This window comes from Epinephelus lanceolatus, chromosome 8, assembly GCF_041903045.1.
Source record: "Epinephelus lanceolatus isolate andai-2023 chromosome 8, ASM4190304v1, whole genome shotgun sequence".
Classification (NCBI taxonomy): Eukaryota; Metazoa; Chordata; class Actinopteri; order Perciformes; family Serranidae; genus Epinephelus; species Epinephelus lanceolatus.
In genome coordinates, this window is record NC_135741.1 from 35,239,960 (window position 1) to 35,253,086 (window position 13,127).

The window sequence follows — 13,127 nt, forward strand, 5'->3', positions numbered from 1 at the left end:
TGTAATAGGTGGAATTAAACCTTAAATTTAATGTTTAATTTAAAGTGACACTTCAGAAAGATGAGATTAAACTGTAATGGAACTTTAATAACTTTAATATCTCTAATACTATCCGTATTGATTTTATAGTCTTTCATAATTGCTATTGAGCCTATTATCTTCAGCAGTAACCATGTTTATGAAAGCACACTAGGTCCAGAAATGTGTAGAGTAATTAGTTTAATGTTGAGTTATTTTAATGAGGTGGCTCCCCTGTGCTAACTTATGAACTCATATATTGAAAAAGGTTAAGAGCTCCTCAAATACATGGGAATCTGTAATGAACTGAGCACACTGTGGTTTCTCATAGATGAGTTAAATTAAAAATTGTACCATGGCTGTATCAAGCAGGGCATTGTTAAAGGAAAGGTTCCCATTTTTTTCAAGTTTGTCTCAATAGTATTTTACCTATATGAACACTGACACAGGTTTGACTTGCTGTAATTGTTCCTTCTGTCCATACTGGCCATCAAGAAATCCTTTGAATAAGTGATTTCAATATTTGTGATGGGAGACGAAATCATCAACTATAATGTACTATAACTATATAACAATAACTCTAACGATAATAATAAGTGTAACAATAACTTTAACTACATAACAATAACTATAACTATAACTGTGACAACAGCAATAACTTTAACAGTATAACAATAGCTATAACAACAATGATAACTAATGATAACGATAGCTGACAATATAATAACAACTTTAACGTTGATAACTGTGATAATTATAACAATAATATGATAACTATATAAATGATAACTATAACAGTGATGACTGTATTGAGAGCTATAACTGTAACAATAACTATAGCGATATCAACACAACTAGGAAAATGATAACTATAACTATAAGGAAAACTACAACTGTAACGGCAATACTACAATGATAATGATAACTTTAACTATATAACTATTACTAAACTTATGATAACTGTGACAATAATGATTACTGTAAGTATCACTGTAACAATAACTATAACGATATAATGCTAGCTATAACAATAGCTGGAAAGCGTTGCTGGGGAGAGGGACGTCTGGAGTGCTTTGCTTGGCCTGCTGCCCCCATGACCCGGCCCTAAAGAAGCGGATGGAAATGGAAAATGGAAATAGATATAACAATAGCCCCTTTTCCACTAGCACTTCCAGGAACTTTTATTACCAGGAATTTATTTACCTGGGGAAAAGAATTCCTGGTAATCTTTGTGGTTTGCGTTTCCACCGCACCTCAAAGTTCCGGAAAATTAATTCAAATTAGCGTGATGACGAAGATGATTTGGCGTGTGCCCTGTATTTGGCTCTGCCAGCTTGTCTGGTTACGTGCTGGTGTAGAGAGCAGGGGCTGTTTGTCTCAGCCAGCAGCCAAGTTAAAAAGTATTTTAAGATAAGTGTCAAACTAAGTTAGTCTACATACAGACAGCTGTCATTTGAGCTTATTAGTAACAATTCGCTATCAGCTGAACTAGCGTGCTGTCCTTGTGTAAGACATAACGTTAGTGTCAGTGGATGAGAGACTGCGGATGAAGCATACTGAATATCACTGTCTACATGTTTACATGTTCATGCTTGCTGAACACATGTATTGATAAAGTATTGGCTTCTTACTTGCTAAGGTTTAATGTCACTTACAGTAACGAGTGTAGCTGAGTAATCAATAAGAAGATGCATGCGAAAATGGTACCTCATGAATGTCAAGAAGAGCTCCTGTGTTCTTATTCTTTGAATAAGCATCACCGGTAACTGGAGCATGCATCATCAGAATGCTTGCTACACGTACAGTCTAGGCTGCACACAGAGGTCCCCATAGAGTTCCTGTGCAGGGAAAGTCTGAATTGGCCGTTAAGTGTTGAGGAAATCCTTATAATTTGTCTAACACAGATGGCTGAATCAGCCTTGGGTAAAGGACTAAGGATTATGTCCTTAATCACTTACATTAAAAAAACTTAAGGATGCTTCGAGGGCCATTATGAACAGAAGGAATGATTGCAGCAACCCAAAGCTCTTATCTACCTTATCTGCAGGTTGTATTTATGGTACTTCTGTGTTGGCTGGACTACATCTTGGCCCTGTAATGCTATCAATCCTCTCGCTTCTATCTCTTACCTCACTAAGGACTTTCTGGGCCAGACCTTCTGTACCCTTGGAGAAATTATCGGCTCCACGGGAGGGCGGCTGGAGAGAGTTCTCTCGTAAGTCCTACAACATCCTAAAATCTGTCATTGTATCAGTGAGAAATGTCTGCCCTCTTTTTTTTTGTTCAGGTTGTTGAATCATATTCATGATATAAATTATGCACATAAATAATTTCTTGAGACCAAACAAAATGAGAATGAAATGAGTCCCCCTCCGACTTTCATTCCATATTTATTGATGGCTGCTGTGGAAAACAGCACTTTATGAGTCATCACACTAATGCAATGTGTATAGATTCACCAAGTTTAAACAGCCTCATCTATTACTCATCTATTATATTGTTGGATCAGAGTGTGAGAGGTTATATCAGCCTGCTGCATCATTGCACACTGAGCTGTTGTTGCTGAAGTGGTATTGAGTTGTTTATATGTCAAACAAAAGTGTCTGAAGCCTGTAACAGTAGGTTTTCTTGTATTTTCTGCTTGGTTATGTGTGAATAGTAGAAATCAATGTTTTTACACAGTAAAAGGAGCAATATGCATTCATCGTGAGGACAAAAATTCTACTTTGCACCCATCTCTGCAGTGTTAGATAACACACTGTATTATGAGGAGTGAAAGGAATGCTGGGAGACAGAGTGAGATGTGAGGTCAGAGAAGTCACAAGCCAGATTTGAACCCATTTAATTGCAAAGACAAGGTATCCCCCCCATCTCTGCCTATCCACTGTGGAGCTCATTATACAGGGTGCAGGGAAACAATTCTCCACAGTAACACTCGTAGCGCAGCATATGTATCAGAAGCTGTGTGCAAAGGCAGCATGTTTGCTTGCATGACTAAAATAAAACATGATTTGATTGGTTCTTTTTTCTCTTTAGTTCATAGCTCCATCGCTGCAGCAAATGAAAACTGATTCAAATCATTCCTGACCCCCCTTCTGTCAGGAGGAGGAAATTTATCAAAAACACTTTCTTGAAGGGAAATTTAAACTTAAAGTTACAAAAGCATGCATGCACTTCGACTGGTTCAAGAAGAGACTTTAATTTACTCTGGGTATGCCTTGGGTAGGCAGTGTAGGCTCATTTTACAGGAATAGTAACAGGAAATGCTGATGTGTTTTATGGCTTTATGAACTCAGTGACAAACTATTTCCTCATGCTGTGTATTGAATGGTGAATGAACTAATTTGTAAGAGACTGAAGGTTATACTCTCCAAACGCTGGGGCAAAAATAATCTAATTGGCTAAGAGAAATGGAATAATGAGCAAGAGCGACACAGGAAAGTAGATGGTATTTTGAAAGGCTCTGTTAGTCAGTAGCTTCATACTGGCAAGTGTACTTGTCTGTTTACCTTGACAGTTTCAGCTGCAGCGCTGCCTTCCTCTGAAGTGCTCCAGTTGATGTTGAGATGTATGCTGTCAGGTGGTCACCCCTACCTGCGACACTTCTGGGGAGAGCAAAAGCTAAATATGTCAAGGAAAATATATATGTAAGCTATTCCGAGTAGGAAAAGCCCAGTTGCAAGAAGAAAATGTTGGTATTGTATGTGTCTGCACAGCACAAATATGTAACACCTGTATGTTTCCTATGTATTGCATTATTTCTAAAGTGACGTAATACATGAGCTGACATTGTCATTTGGAGCTGGTAGGGATGGTGGATGGTTTTTCACTCAGATGAGATGCATTCCAGGCTGCAGACGACCACTGTTTTAGACCAACAAACAACAAAAACAAGAAATCATTGTGTTTCCAGCTGCTTTTTAGGCACCAAATGTGAGTCATTTTTAGCCACCCACTTTTACCAGGACGGCACTGCATTTCCTATTGGAACAGCAAAAACCTTTTTTCTTTTTTTTGGGGCATTTTGCCTTTAATGGACAGGACAGCCAAGTGTGAAAGGGGGAGAGAGGGCCACAGGCTGGACTTGAACCCGGGCTGCTGCGGCAACAGCCTTGTACATGGGGCGCCTGCTCTATCCACTAAGCCACCGACGCCCCAACCTTTTTTCTTTTGAAATTTTCCCAGACATTGATGCATTTCCTGCCTTTTGTTACTTCAACACTGGCTATTTTAGGCCAAGACATAATCTTTTCCTAATCATTACCCTGTGTTTTTTTGTGCCAAACCTAATCACATGTTAACTGCAGCCTTGTTGAAACAAAAAGAAACTTGATGTTTTAAAGAATGTGCTACATTAACAATCCACTACATTAATAATGTACAAATTTAATGAATCGCAGTTTGCAGAATTGTACAATGCCAATATTTCCCTGGTGATTGGGTTGGTAAGAAAAAAACTCACTAAATATGTGAGTTAGAATACCTTGTGTTCCCGTGTAAGGCTGCAACAACTCATTATCTCCTTGGTAACTTTTGTCAGTAAAATATTAGTGTAGTGAAAAACACATCACTTTCCCAGAATGCAAAGTATTGATTCAAATGTCTGGTTTTGTCCAATTAACAATCCAAAACCGAGAGATATTCAATGTTTAATGGCATAAAAAAAGAGAAAAGCAGAGAGTTCACACATTTTGGCAAGCTGTGTTTGGCATATTTGCTTGAAAAGGGACTTAAAACAATTAATAATCACAATTATCAGCTACCAATTACATTTCTGTCAATCCAGTAATTGATTAATTGACTAATAGGTTCAGCTCTACTCACTTAAAACTAAAATAAAAGTTCTCAATATTGATTAATTATCACTTATTTATGTTAGCCTAGCTGACCCACTAGCTTGCCTTAACTGCGCTAACTTATACCGGAAGCTCCGAGTCTTGAATATCATGGTAAAATCACATGAATTTGGTAAACAATGTACAGCTAGTAGCTTGGTGAGGCTGTACTTAGGCACAGGGGTGTGTTTATCCAAATGCTAACTTCAATATGCTAATATGCTCACAATGACAATGCTAGCATGCTTGTGTTTACAATGTTCACCTTTTTTGTTTAAAGTGTTAGCATGCTGACATTTGCTCATTAGTACTAAACACAAAGTACAGCTGTTTAATTTCCTAGTTTTTCAGGTATTTGGTCATAAACCAAAGTATTGGACAAATTAACATTTTCGCAAGATGATGGTGCTGGATAAAAAGTTATAACAGTTCATCCTGTGGGGGACAACAAACAAGTTATAAAAAAATTCTGACAATCGATTCAAAAATCAGTGAGACATTTTACTCAAAACAGTAAGTGTCAACCTGGCACTGAAGTAAAACTCTGTCATTAGGAGAACAAGTCATTAGGATTTATACTCTGGGTACTATGAATATGCGTTTTTATTGCCAACCAAATAGTTGTTGGAATATTTCAGTCTTGGCCAAAGTGGTGGACCGACTAACCAACAGCATGGCTAAAAATATTTTTTTTAAGTTATCCCTTAACTCAAAGTCCACTGACTAGCTTTATCCAGAGTTTTCAGCCACATCTCACTGTTAGCCTCAGCACAGGGTGTTGCTCACTTGTCAGCTGTCTCTGTTTTCACAAAACCAAAAAACCAATACTTTATCTCCATGAAAACATCAGGTGTATGGAGTCATCACTATCTGTATCTGTATCATGTATCTGTAAAAGCCTAGAAGTGGGTAATGTTTAAACTGAAGTTACTTTACATTAGACAAATGTAAAAGAACTACTTTTACTTCTTTCAGGGACATTTTCTTTTGCTAATGCCATAGCACGCTGCTTTCTGTGTGCTGACTGGATGGGGGTGACTACAGAATATAGCAATCATTTTTCATTAGTGTGTAGTGAATGAAAGGAGTGTTCAGTGAAATCTAAGTCCTATGTTATTTGAGGTCTTGTCCTCTGTGCTGAATGTTATTAAAGGGCTGAAATTACTGAGAGCTACTTCCTGTCTGTCGTTCCACGCTACATGTTAAAATATTAATTGATTTGAAGAAGCAGACATGTTAATCACAGCTTATTTTCTGTACCAACTTCGGGTTGAATAAATATCTGTTTCTGTCGCATCATTTGTGCTTTCCAAAATAACGTATTCAGACTTGGTCCCTAATGACAACTGACCAAACTACGTCCACTGAGTCAGGCCATAGGAAGCATCTTATCTAATGAGGAAAACTCTGGGAGGATGCGAATGAAGCAATATTACATCAATTGGCCAAAGGGGGGCACTATAGCAACCGATTGAAATTGCAAACTTTGAATGGGCATATCATGCCCCGTATGTCGTAGAGACATGAAACTTTGCACAGAGATGCCTCTCCTCATGAGGAACACATTTGCCTCAAGAACCCATAACTTCCGGTTATATAGATTTTCCGCCATTTTGAATTTTTTGAAAAACACTTAAAATCGATCTCTTCCTAGGAAGTTTGACCGATCAGCATGAAACTCAGTGAACATAATCTAGGGACCAATATCTAAAGTTCCCTCTTGGCAAAAGTTGGAAAACTTACTAAAACTGAGCTTCTATAAGGCAATGAATATTGCGGAGGGCGTGGCTCATCACATAAAGGTGTATAACATCTCAAGGGTTTCACCCATCACCACGCAACTTTGTAGGCATATGACCACACATAATCTGAGGGGACCCCTCCATTATTGACCCCATCAAACAAAATGGGGGCGCTAGAGAGCTAACTTCTTATCTAGGCCTAACCGCCATATCGATTTTTACTAAACTTGGTAGATATGTAGAACAGGACGCCTCAAGGTGACTGAAGAAATTTAACACTAATTGGCAACTGGGTGGCGCTATAACAACAGAAAAATGCTTAAAAATGGCTAAAATGCGACCGATCGCTGTGGCTCCCCCTGTGGACGAATGTTGTTGTTTTTTTCTAAGTTTTGGTATGAGTAAGTCATGGTATGGTATGCTGCACTCAATGGGTGTGGACTAGTTTGAAAGATCAGAAAAAACTTGTAAGTGCGCCTTGACTGAAGGTTTGTTTCACTCCTACAACTACTGTTTCCAAGGTCATGAGTTAAGTTTCAAACTTGAATCATTTGCATTTTATATTTTATTCATAATTTTTCTAGTTGCTATCCAAGTTTGCCAGTCACTTAATTCGAACTCCCTAAAATGTCTTTGGCGTTGTTCAAGGAGGTTTAGCTCAACCAACAGCAACAGCCCTGCTTACTTGTATAATTAAAACTCCAATCTGTCAATAGCAAGTCCGTCTGGGTTTGTTGAGTTTTGTGACTGGAATGGTAGTACAGTAAATGACTCATTGCCATTGGCTTCAGCTGGACTTGGTGATGAGTCTAGTCGGCTGGGGGCCCCTGCAGCTGTCCCCTGCCAGTGGCACTATTGACATGTTTTAGAGAGCTTATCATGCTCAGACAGACCAAACAATCAACGGGTTATGGTCCAATGGTCCAAATGCCTCAGGGCTGGGTGAGTGAGGGGAGAAGAGAAAAACACAAAGGGAGCGGAGAGAGAGGGGACAGCAATGAAGTATTTTACATTTTGGCATCATTGAAATGTAAAGTGAAAATGATGCCAGTGTCTGTAGACACATACACAACAGATACAAAAATAGCCTTTAAACCTGGCATCAAAATGATGAAGAAATGAATGTTGGGTGACATCCAAGCCAAAACTCAGTTAACGTTCCTTTTTTAAGCCTTCAATATGTCTTCTTTTAACCCTGCACACTGTCAGACACAAATGTTGGCAACATAGACGAGATTTATAGATGTATGCCCCCCTATTTTAATTGAATGGACTTTTAAAGACTGGGACAGTTACTCACACTCATCACAAACCTGCCATAAGTTCCATGTGATTAATCATCTTTTCACCGTATCCATTAAATGGAATTCACCTTGAGGAGAGAAATGAGAAAAGTGACCTGAGTAAAAGGTTACATACAATAAGACCTCTGTCTGAAGGGTTTTCATAATGACTCATGCTGTGATTAATGGGGGACAATGAAGCTTAAAGACACTGACAAGGGGGATTCTCCAACAGCGTTCAGATAACAGCCCAATCTATCCATCAATTCACTGTATGCCTGTGGGAAAAGACTTGGCAGCATGCTGGAATTAAAACTTACAACATTTTAATGTGCAAGTCAACACTGGAAAATATGTGACAGGATGTACCAACCTTATAAATCATATTTGCTCTTTTTTTTTTCTTTAATTTTTTCTGCAAAATCAATGTGGTGCAAAAATCAGCTGTTTCACCCTGTCAGTTTTCTATGTCTGCTGCTCTCATAGTTGGTGGTGTAGATGAAAATTACAGATCTACAGCGTAGAGACACCTCAGGGAGAGAACAAGGTGGTGTGACGTTCCCCAAGCTATTGCTTTATGAATTAAAGAGCCATTAAGCGAAATCTGAATTTTATTAAGTTTAAGTATTCTTTGTTTCCTCTCAGTGGAGTTGTGTAGTGCCTTCAGGTATTTGCCATCAGAGGTAAGATATAGACAGCCACAAGTTGACATTTTCTTCTCATCAGACCATAAAAAAGCAAACACACCAACTGCTGCGTTAAAAATATAGCTTATTAGATGCTAAATGCTTCCCTATGTTTACCAGCCAGTGGCTTACTCTGTGCCATTTGGCGCTGGGCAGGTAGCATACTCTGGGGTTATCAGAGCACCTTTACTGAAAACAGCTGCTGCTGTGGCTGTAAACAGCGCTGATGACTGCAGTGAGAGTGAATCAAAACGTTTTTTTCTTTTTTTATCCTACAATGGTGAAGGCATGACCCACCCTACTCTGCCTCACTCTGCCTCTGACTGGCTTACCCAGACATTCTTACTCTAACAATAACCAATCTTACTCTTCATGCCTTCACCATAGACTGTATAAAATAATGGATGTAGCCACCATGACCTCGCCCTTTGGTTTGTGAACTCCTGTTTTGAAGACCTTGAGTCTGGCTTTTGGCTGTTGTCATCTTGAATTTTTATAGCCAGAAGTAACTATATTTGGATGAGAGTGTTGAGCTCACCACATACTTGAACTTACCATTCGCACCTATTGGAGAAACTGAACATCTGACTTTTTAGACTTTTTTTTTTTTTTTTTCAGTACACAACTAAACACAAAACAAGACTTTTTTAGATGATCAAAACATCACGATTATCTTTCATTAACTGAAAATAGCAACAGCTACAGTTACACCTATACCCTTTAAATCTAGGGTACGTTACCTAAACAGTGTTGTTGCTGTGGTAGTGACCTGTCAACGGATGGCATCCATCTGTGCCTCAAAGCAGCTGCTCTCTTAATCATGCATAACTTTAAGCCTTGATGACATTTAAATGGGTGAGTTATATAAAAATTCTGCCCCTTAAAAGAATACTCCGACGATTTGGGAGTTACGCCTTTCTCTATCATTTTCATATTGAGACAACATGATCGATACCTTTTTTGTGTCTGTACATCCAGTGGCTGGGTCTCAGCGGTTAGCATTGCAGCTTAGCTTAGCAAATACAATTGAAGTCTATAGGGGGTCAGTAGCCTACGGTAAAAGTGAACAAATAAACGTTATAGAAACCCTGAAGTTGGCATTTCTGCATGTGCATTTAAAATAAACATGTTTAAACATTAATTTGAAAAATGAGAGTCCGTTTTAGTCGTTTTAGAAGAGGTTTGATACATGAACTAGTATTCCTTTAACAGTTGTCATGAACAGGGACAGTCGCTATTAAGACCAAAACCATTTTGTACCAGGTTGTAAACATGTTTATTGTTGTATGTTGTAAAGCTGGGCATTTTAACATAGGAGTCATTGGACACTGACCACGCCCCCAGGAAAGCTGCTCAACCTTAAAGCAATTTTTTTCCTGGAGGCCACTTGTGGTATTGCAGTGAAAAAAATCCCTTGCAGCCAAGAAACATTTTCCCCATTGACCACCATTGTAAAAGAAATGTCTATAAAACTGTTGACAGGACACCTCAAATGGTAAACAAGGTCAGTAATGGGTCTTTTTATCCTGATATTTGTATAACTTTACTCAAGCCGAGAAGAGTGATTTAAAAATCTATGATTTCATCACAATGTAAAGTCTATGAGCAAAGCGGGAACTCGCAGGCAGGGCCAGTGGAAGAAACACTGGCAAGCAACTCCATTGGAATCAATAGGCGCCCATATCTGATTATTATTTAAATCAATGGAGACTGACCTGCCTTTGGAGCTAGCCTCAAGTGGCCAATTGCAATTTTTGGTACTCCCACATTGGCTTTACTTTTAAGTCCCTGAGGTTGCAGTTCGAACCTAACCAACCCAACCAAACAAGGCAACAAGTACTAGCCAATCAGAGGGAGAGCAGGGTGTGTCATAGCTTTGCAATCCCAGGAAAAAGCATGTAGCAAAGGTGGATTGCAGAGTGAGTTGACAGTGAGGGGTTGTCACCACAAGCAACCCCTCACTGTCAGCTCACTCTGACAGTGACAGCTCACAATCCCATTGTACCAGTATTGGGCAGTAGCGTCACTACAGTAGTGGACGTTTGTAGTTTAACTACATTTCTCAGTAGCTTGGTGGTAGCGTCACTGTTTTCTGAATCAAGTAACTTCTCAGTATAAGCTCTTTTATTGATCACTTAGCGTGGTAGCGTCCACACAAGCTACATTTCCAAAATCATTTCTGAAGCTCAAACGAGGCAGGGATTTCTGTTATGGACTGAAATAAAACTGTCACCGCTACCACACAGAGTCACTTCCGCATGAACCTGACGGGGGACAGCCCACCATTCCGAAACACCGCCGTTCCGAAACCCTGCCGTTCCGAACGACCCCACTCTGAAATTAATTTTCAAGTCCATATCGAGTTTCCTGCATCAAACACTGCCGCCCGCTCTCCGGCCGCACTCACACAATTCTGAAATTCGTTGTACTACAAAAGGTTGAAATGAACGTTCAACTCATTGGTTTTTATTGAAAATATGTCACTGTCTTCATTTATTATGTATAATTTCACTAGCAGCAAACACAGTTAAAGGAGACACTTGTCAAGTCTTTTTACGCGCGCCGTCCGTGGTGCTGAAATCCCCGCTGCAGCCGCTGCTCCTGCTGACAGCAGACCAGGGGAGAAAAAAAAGACATTTCTTTGTTCTGTGCTTTCAGAAAATAACCAGGGTTAGGGTAAGAAAGACCAACGGTCTGTACAGCAGTCCCACTGTGTTTGCCAGGGCATATCAGGCTGTGTGATTATGCGCAAAGATTGGTTTAACTTATTGGAGCAATTTCATACAATTTCGGACATTTAACGTGATAAACTAATTTCAGTTCAACATGGTCATTTGCTTAGAGGATTCAGCTGAAGCATAATGAGTGTTATATGTCATTAAGATGAAGTATATTTGCTTGTTTTGTGGTTTATTATGCACATAATCCATTTGACCCCATCATGAATGGGATTTTTATTCATTCCTGCAGACAGAGGCAAAAGGATCAATGCGCAGCCTCCGTTTCCTTTGCGTCCGTCTCGTTCATTCAAACTTTGTAAACACGGTTGGGATTTGTAGGGGACATACATGTGTATGTTGCTCACTATAAAATGTGTTTACTAGCCTCATTTCTAGTCAAAACAAATCTCTTTACACTTAAAAAATACTTGTTTCAAGCAAATTTTCACTTGAAGTAAGTATGGAAATCTGCCCATGGAGCAAGTTTTTTTTTTTTTGCTTGCAGTAAGAAAAAAAAAACTTGCTCCAAGGACAGATTTTTTTTCTACTTATTTCAAGTGAAAATCTTCCTGAAACAAGTCAAAATTGTCTAAAAACAAGTTACTTTTTAGGTGATGAGTCTTATTTCAATTGTAATGAAATTTGTTTTGACTAGAAATAAATATTCTTGGTAAGAGTTTGAGTTTTTGCAGTGTACATACACATACATACACGCATGTACGTTTTTGACCATGTTGTGACTGTTTGAAGCAGGTCTTCATTCTTGCTGTTGTGGTTTGAGTCGTGTTGGGAGTTAGTGCAGCTCACTGTTCAATAAACAATTGAACTTAACTTTTTTACCTGCCTATCTGTTTGACTGACAGTTTTATTGATCAGTAAGATAACACTGAAGTTGGTTCAATTTAGTAAAAAGCTTGGATGTAGTTGCACTAGTTACTTTCATTTTGCTGTAGCTTAGCTTGCTACATTTCTGAGGGTGATAGCTTTGATGTAGTGAAGCTTCATTTAATATTAGAGTAACTAGTAGCTTAGCTCACTACACTTTCCAAGTAGCTTGCCCAACACTGCATTGTACATAGTCATTTCATCCTTTGGTTATGTAAAAATATCAATAAGTGCAGCTTTAATATTATACCCACACTCAAACATAAAGACATAAAGAGAGAAAGAAATCTTAATACACCCTGGCACATTCTGTACCAGCGTTGCACTGTTCTGAAATGTACAATGTCAAATATCAAAATGAAGCTGACATTTTATTTCCCATAATCCCAACAAAATGCCTTTTTTCCTCTTTATCTCAAATGTTCTCTGCCATGCATACAAAAATCCTAAAATACCAGAGACAAAAATACCTGGTGGCCTCAATTCCCTTTAAAGAGAAACGTTTTGAATTTAAAAAACAGCCCAAACAAGCCAAACAATACAGCAGAGATACATAACTGTCACATTATTCCCTAATGATCCCTCGATACACCTTGTGTCCGTGGCTTTGTCACAAAAATACCTACTTCCCCTCCGCGCCCCCTCCTCCCTCCTCAGCAAGCAGTTTGGCTCTTGACGGCCTGAAAGATTTAGCGAGCAGCAAAATGAAAGGAACCAAAAGGAACGGCAATACAAGGAGTGTTTCAGGAAAAGGCTAAAAATGAAAAGGGAAACAACACAATGAGAGACCAACAGAGCGCAATCACTATTCCTCCCATATGGTCAGTGTCTCTGATGGCTGCCTGCAGGGAATAGACAGCTGTCTGGAGCTTCTGATAGATCAGACACAGCAAAGCCCGGGGGGAGAAACAAGGGAAGATGAAGGGAGAAAGGGAGGTAAAGGGGAGATAAAAAAAGT

General features: G+C 39.1%; 1 protein-coding gene across 1 annotated transcript in view; it reads left to right on the forward strand.

The window, feature by feature from the left end:
• Window positions 1–13,127, forward strand: part of LOC117257868 (copine-9-like) — a 125,176-nt gene that overhangs the window by 40,920 nt on the left and 71,129 nt on the right. The window contains exon 6 of the mRNA XM_033628235.2: window positions 2,153–2,233. Within this exon, the coding sequence (XP_033484126.2) occupies window positions 2,153–2,233 (81 nt within the window). The remainder of the gene's footprint in view (window positions 1–2,152; window positions 2,234–13,127) is intronic.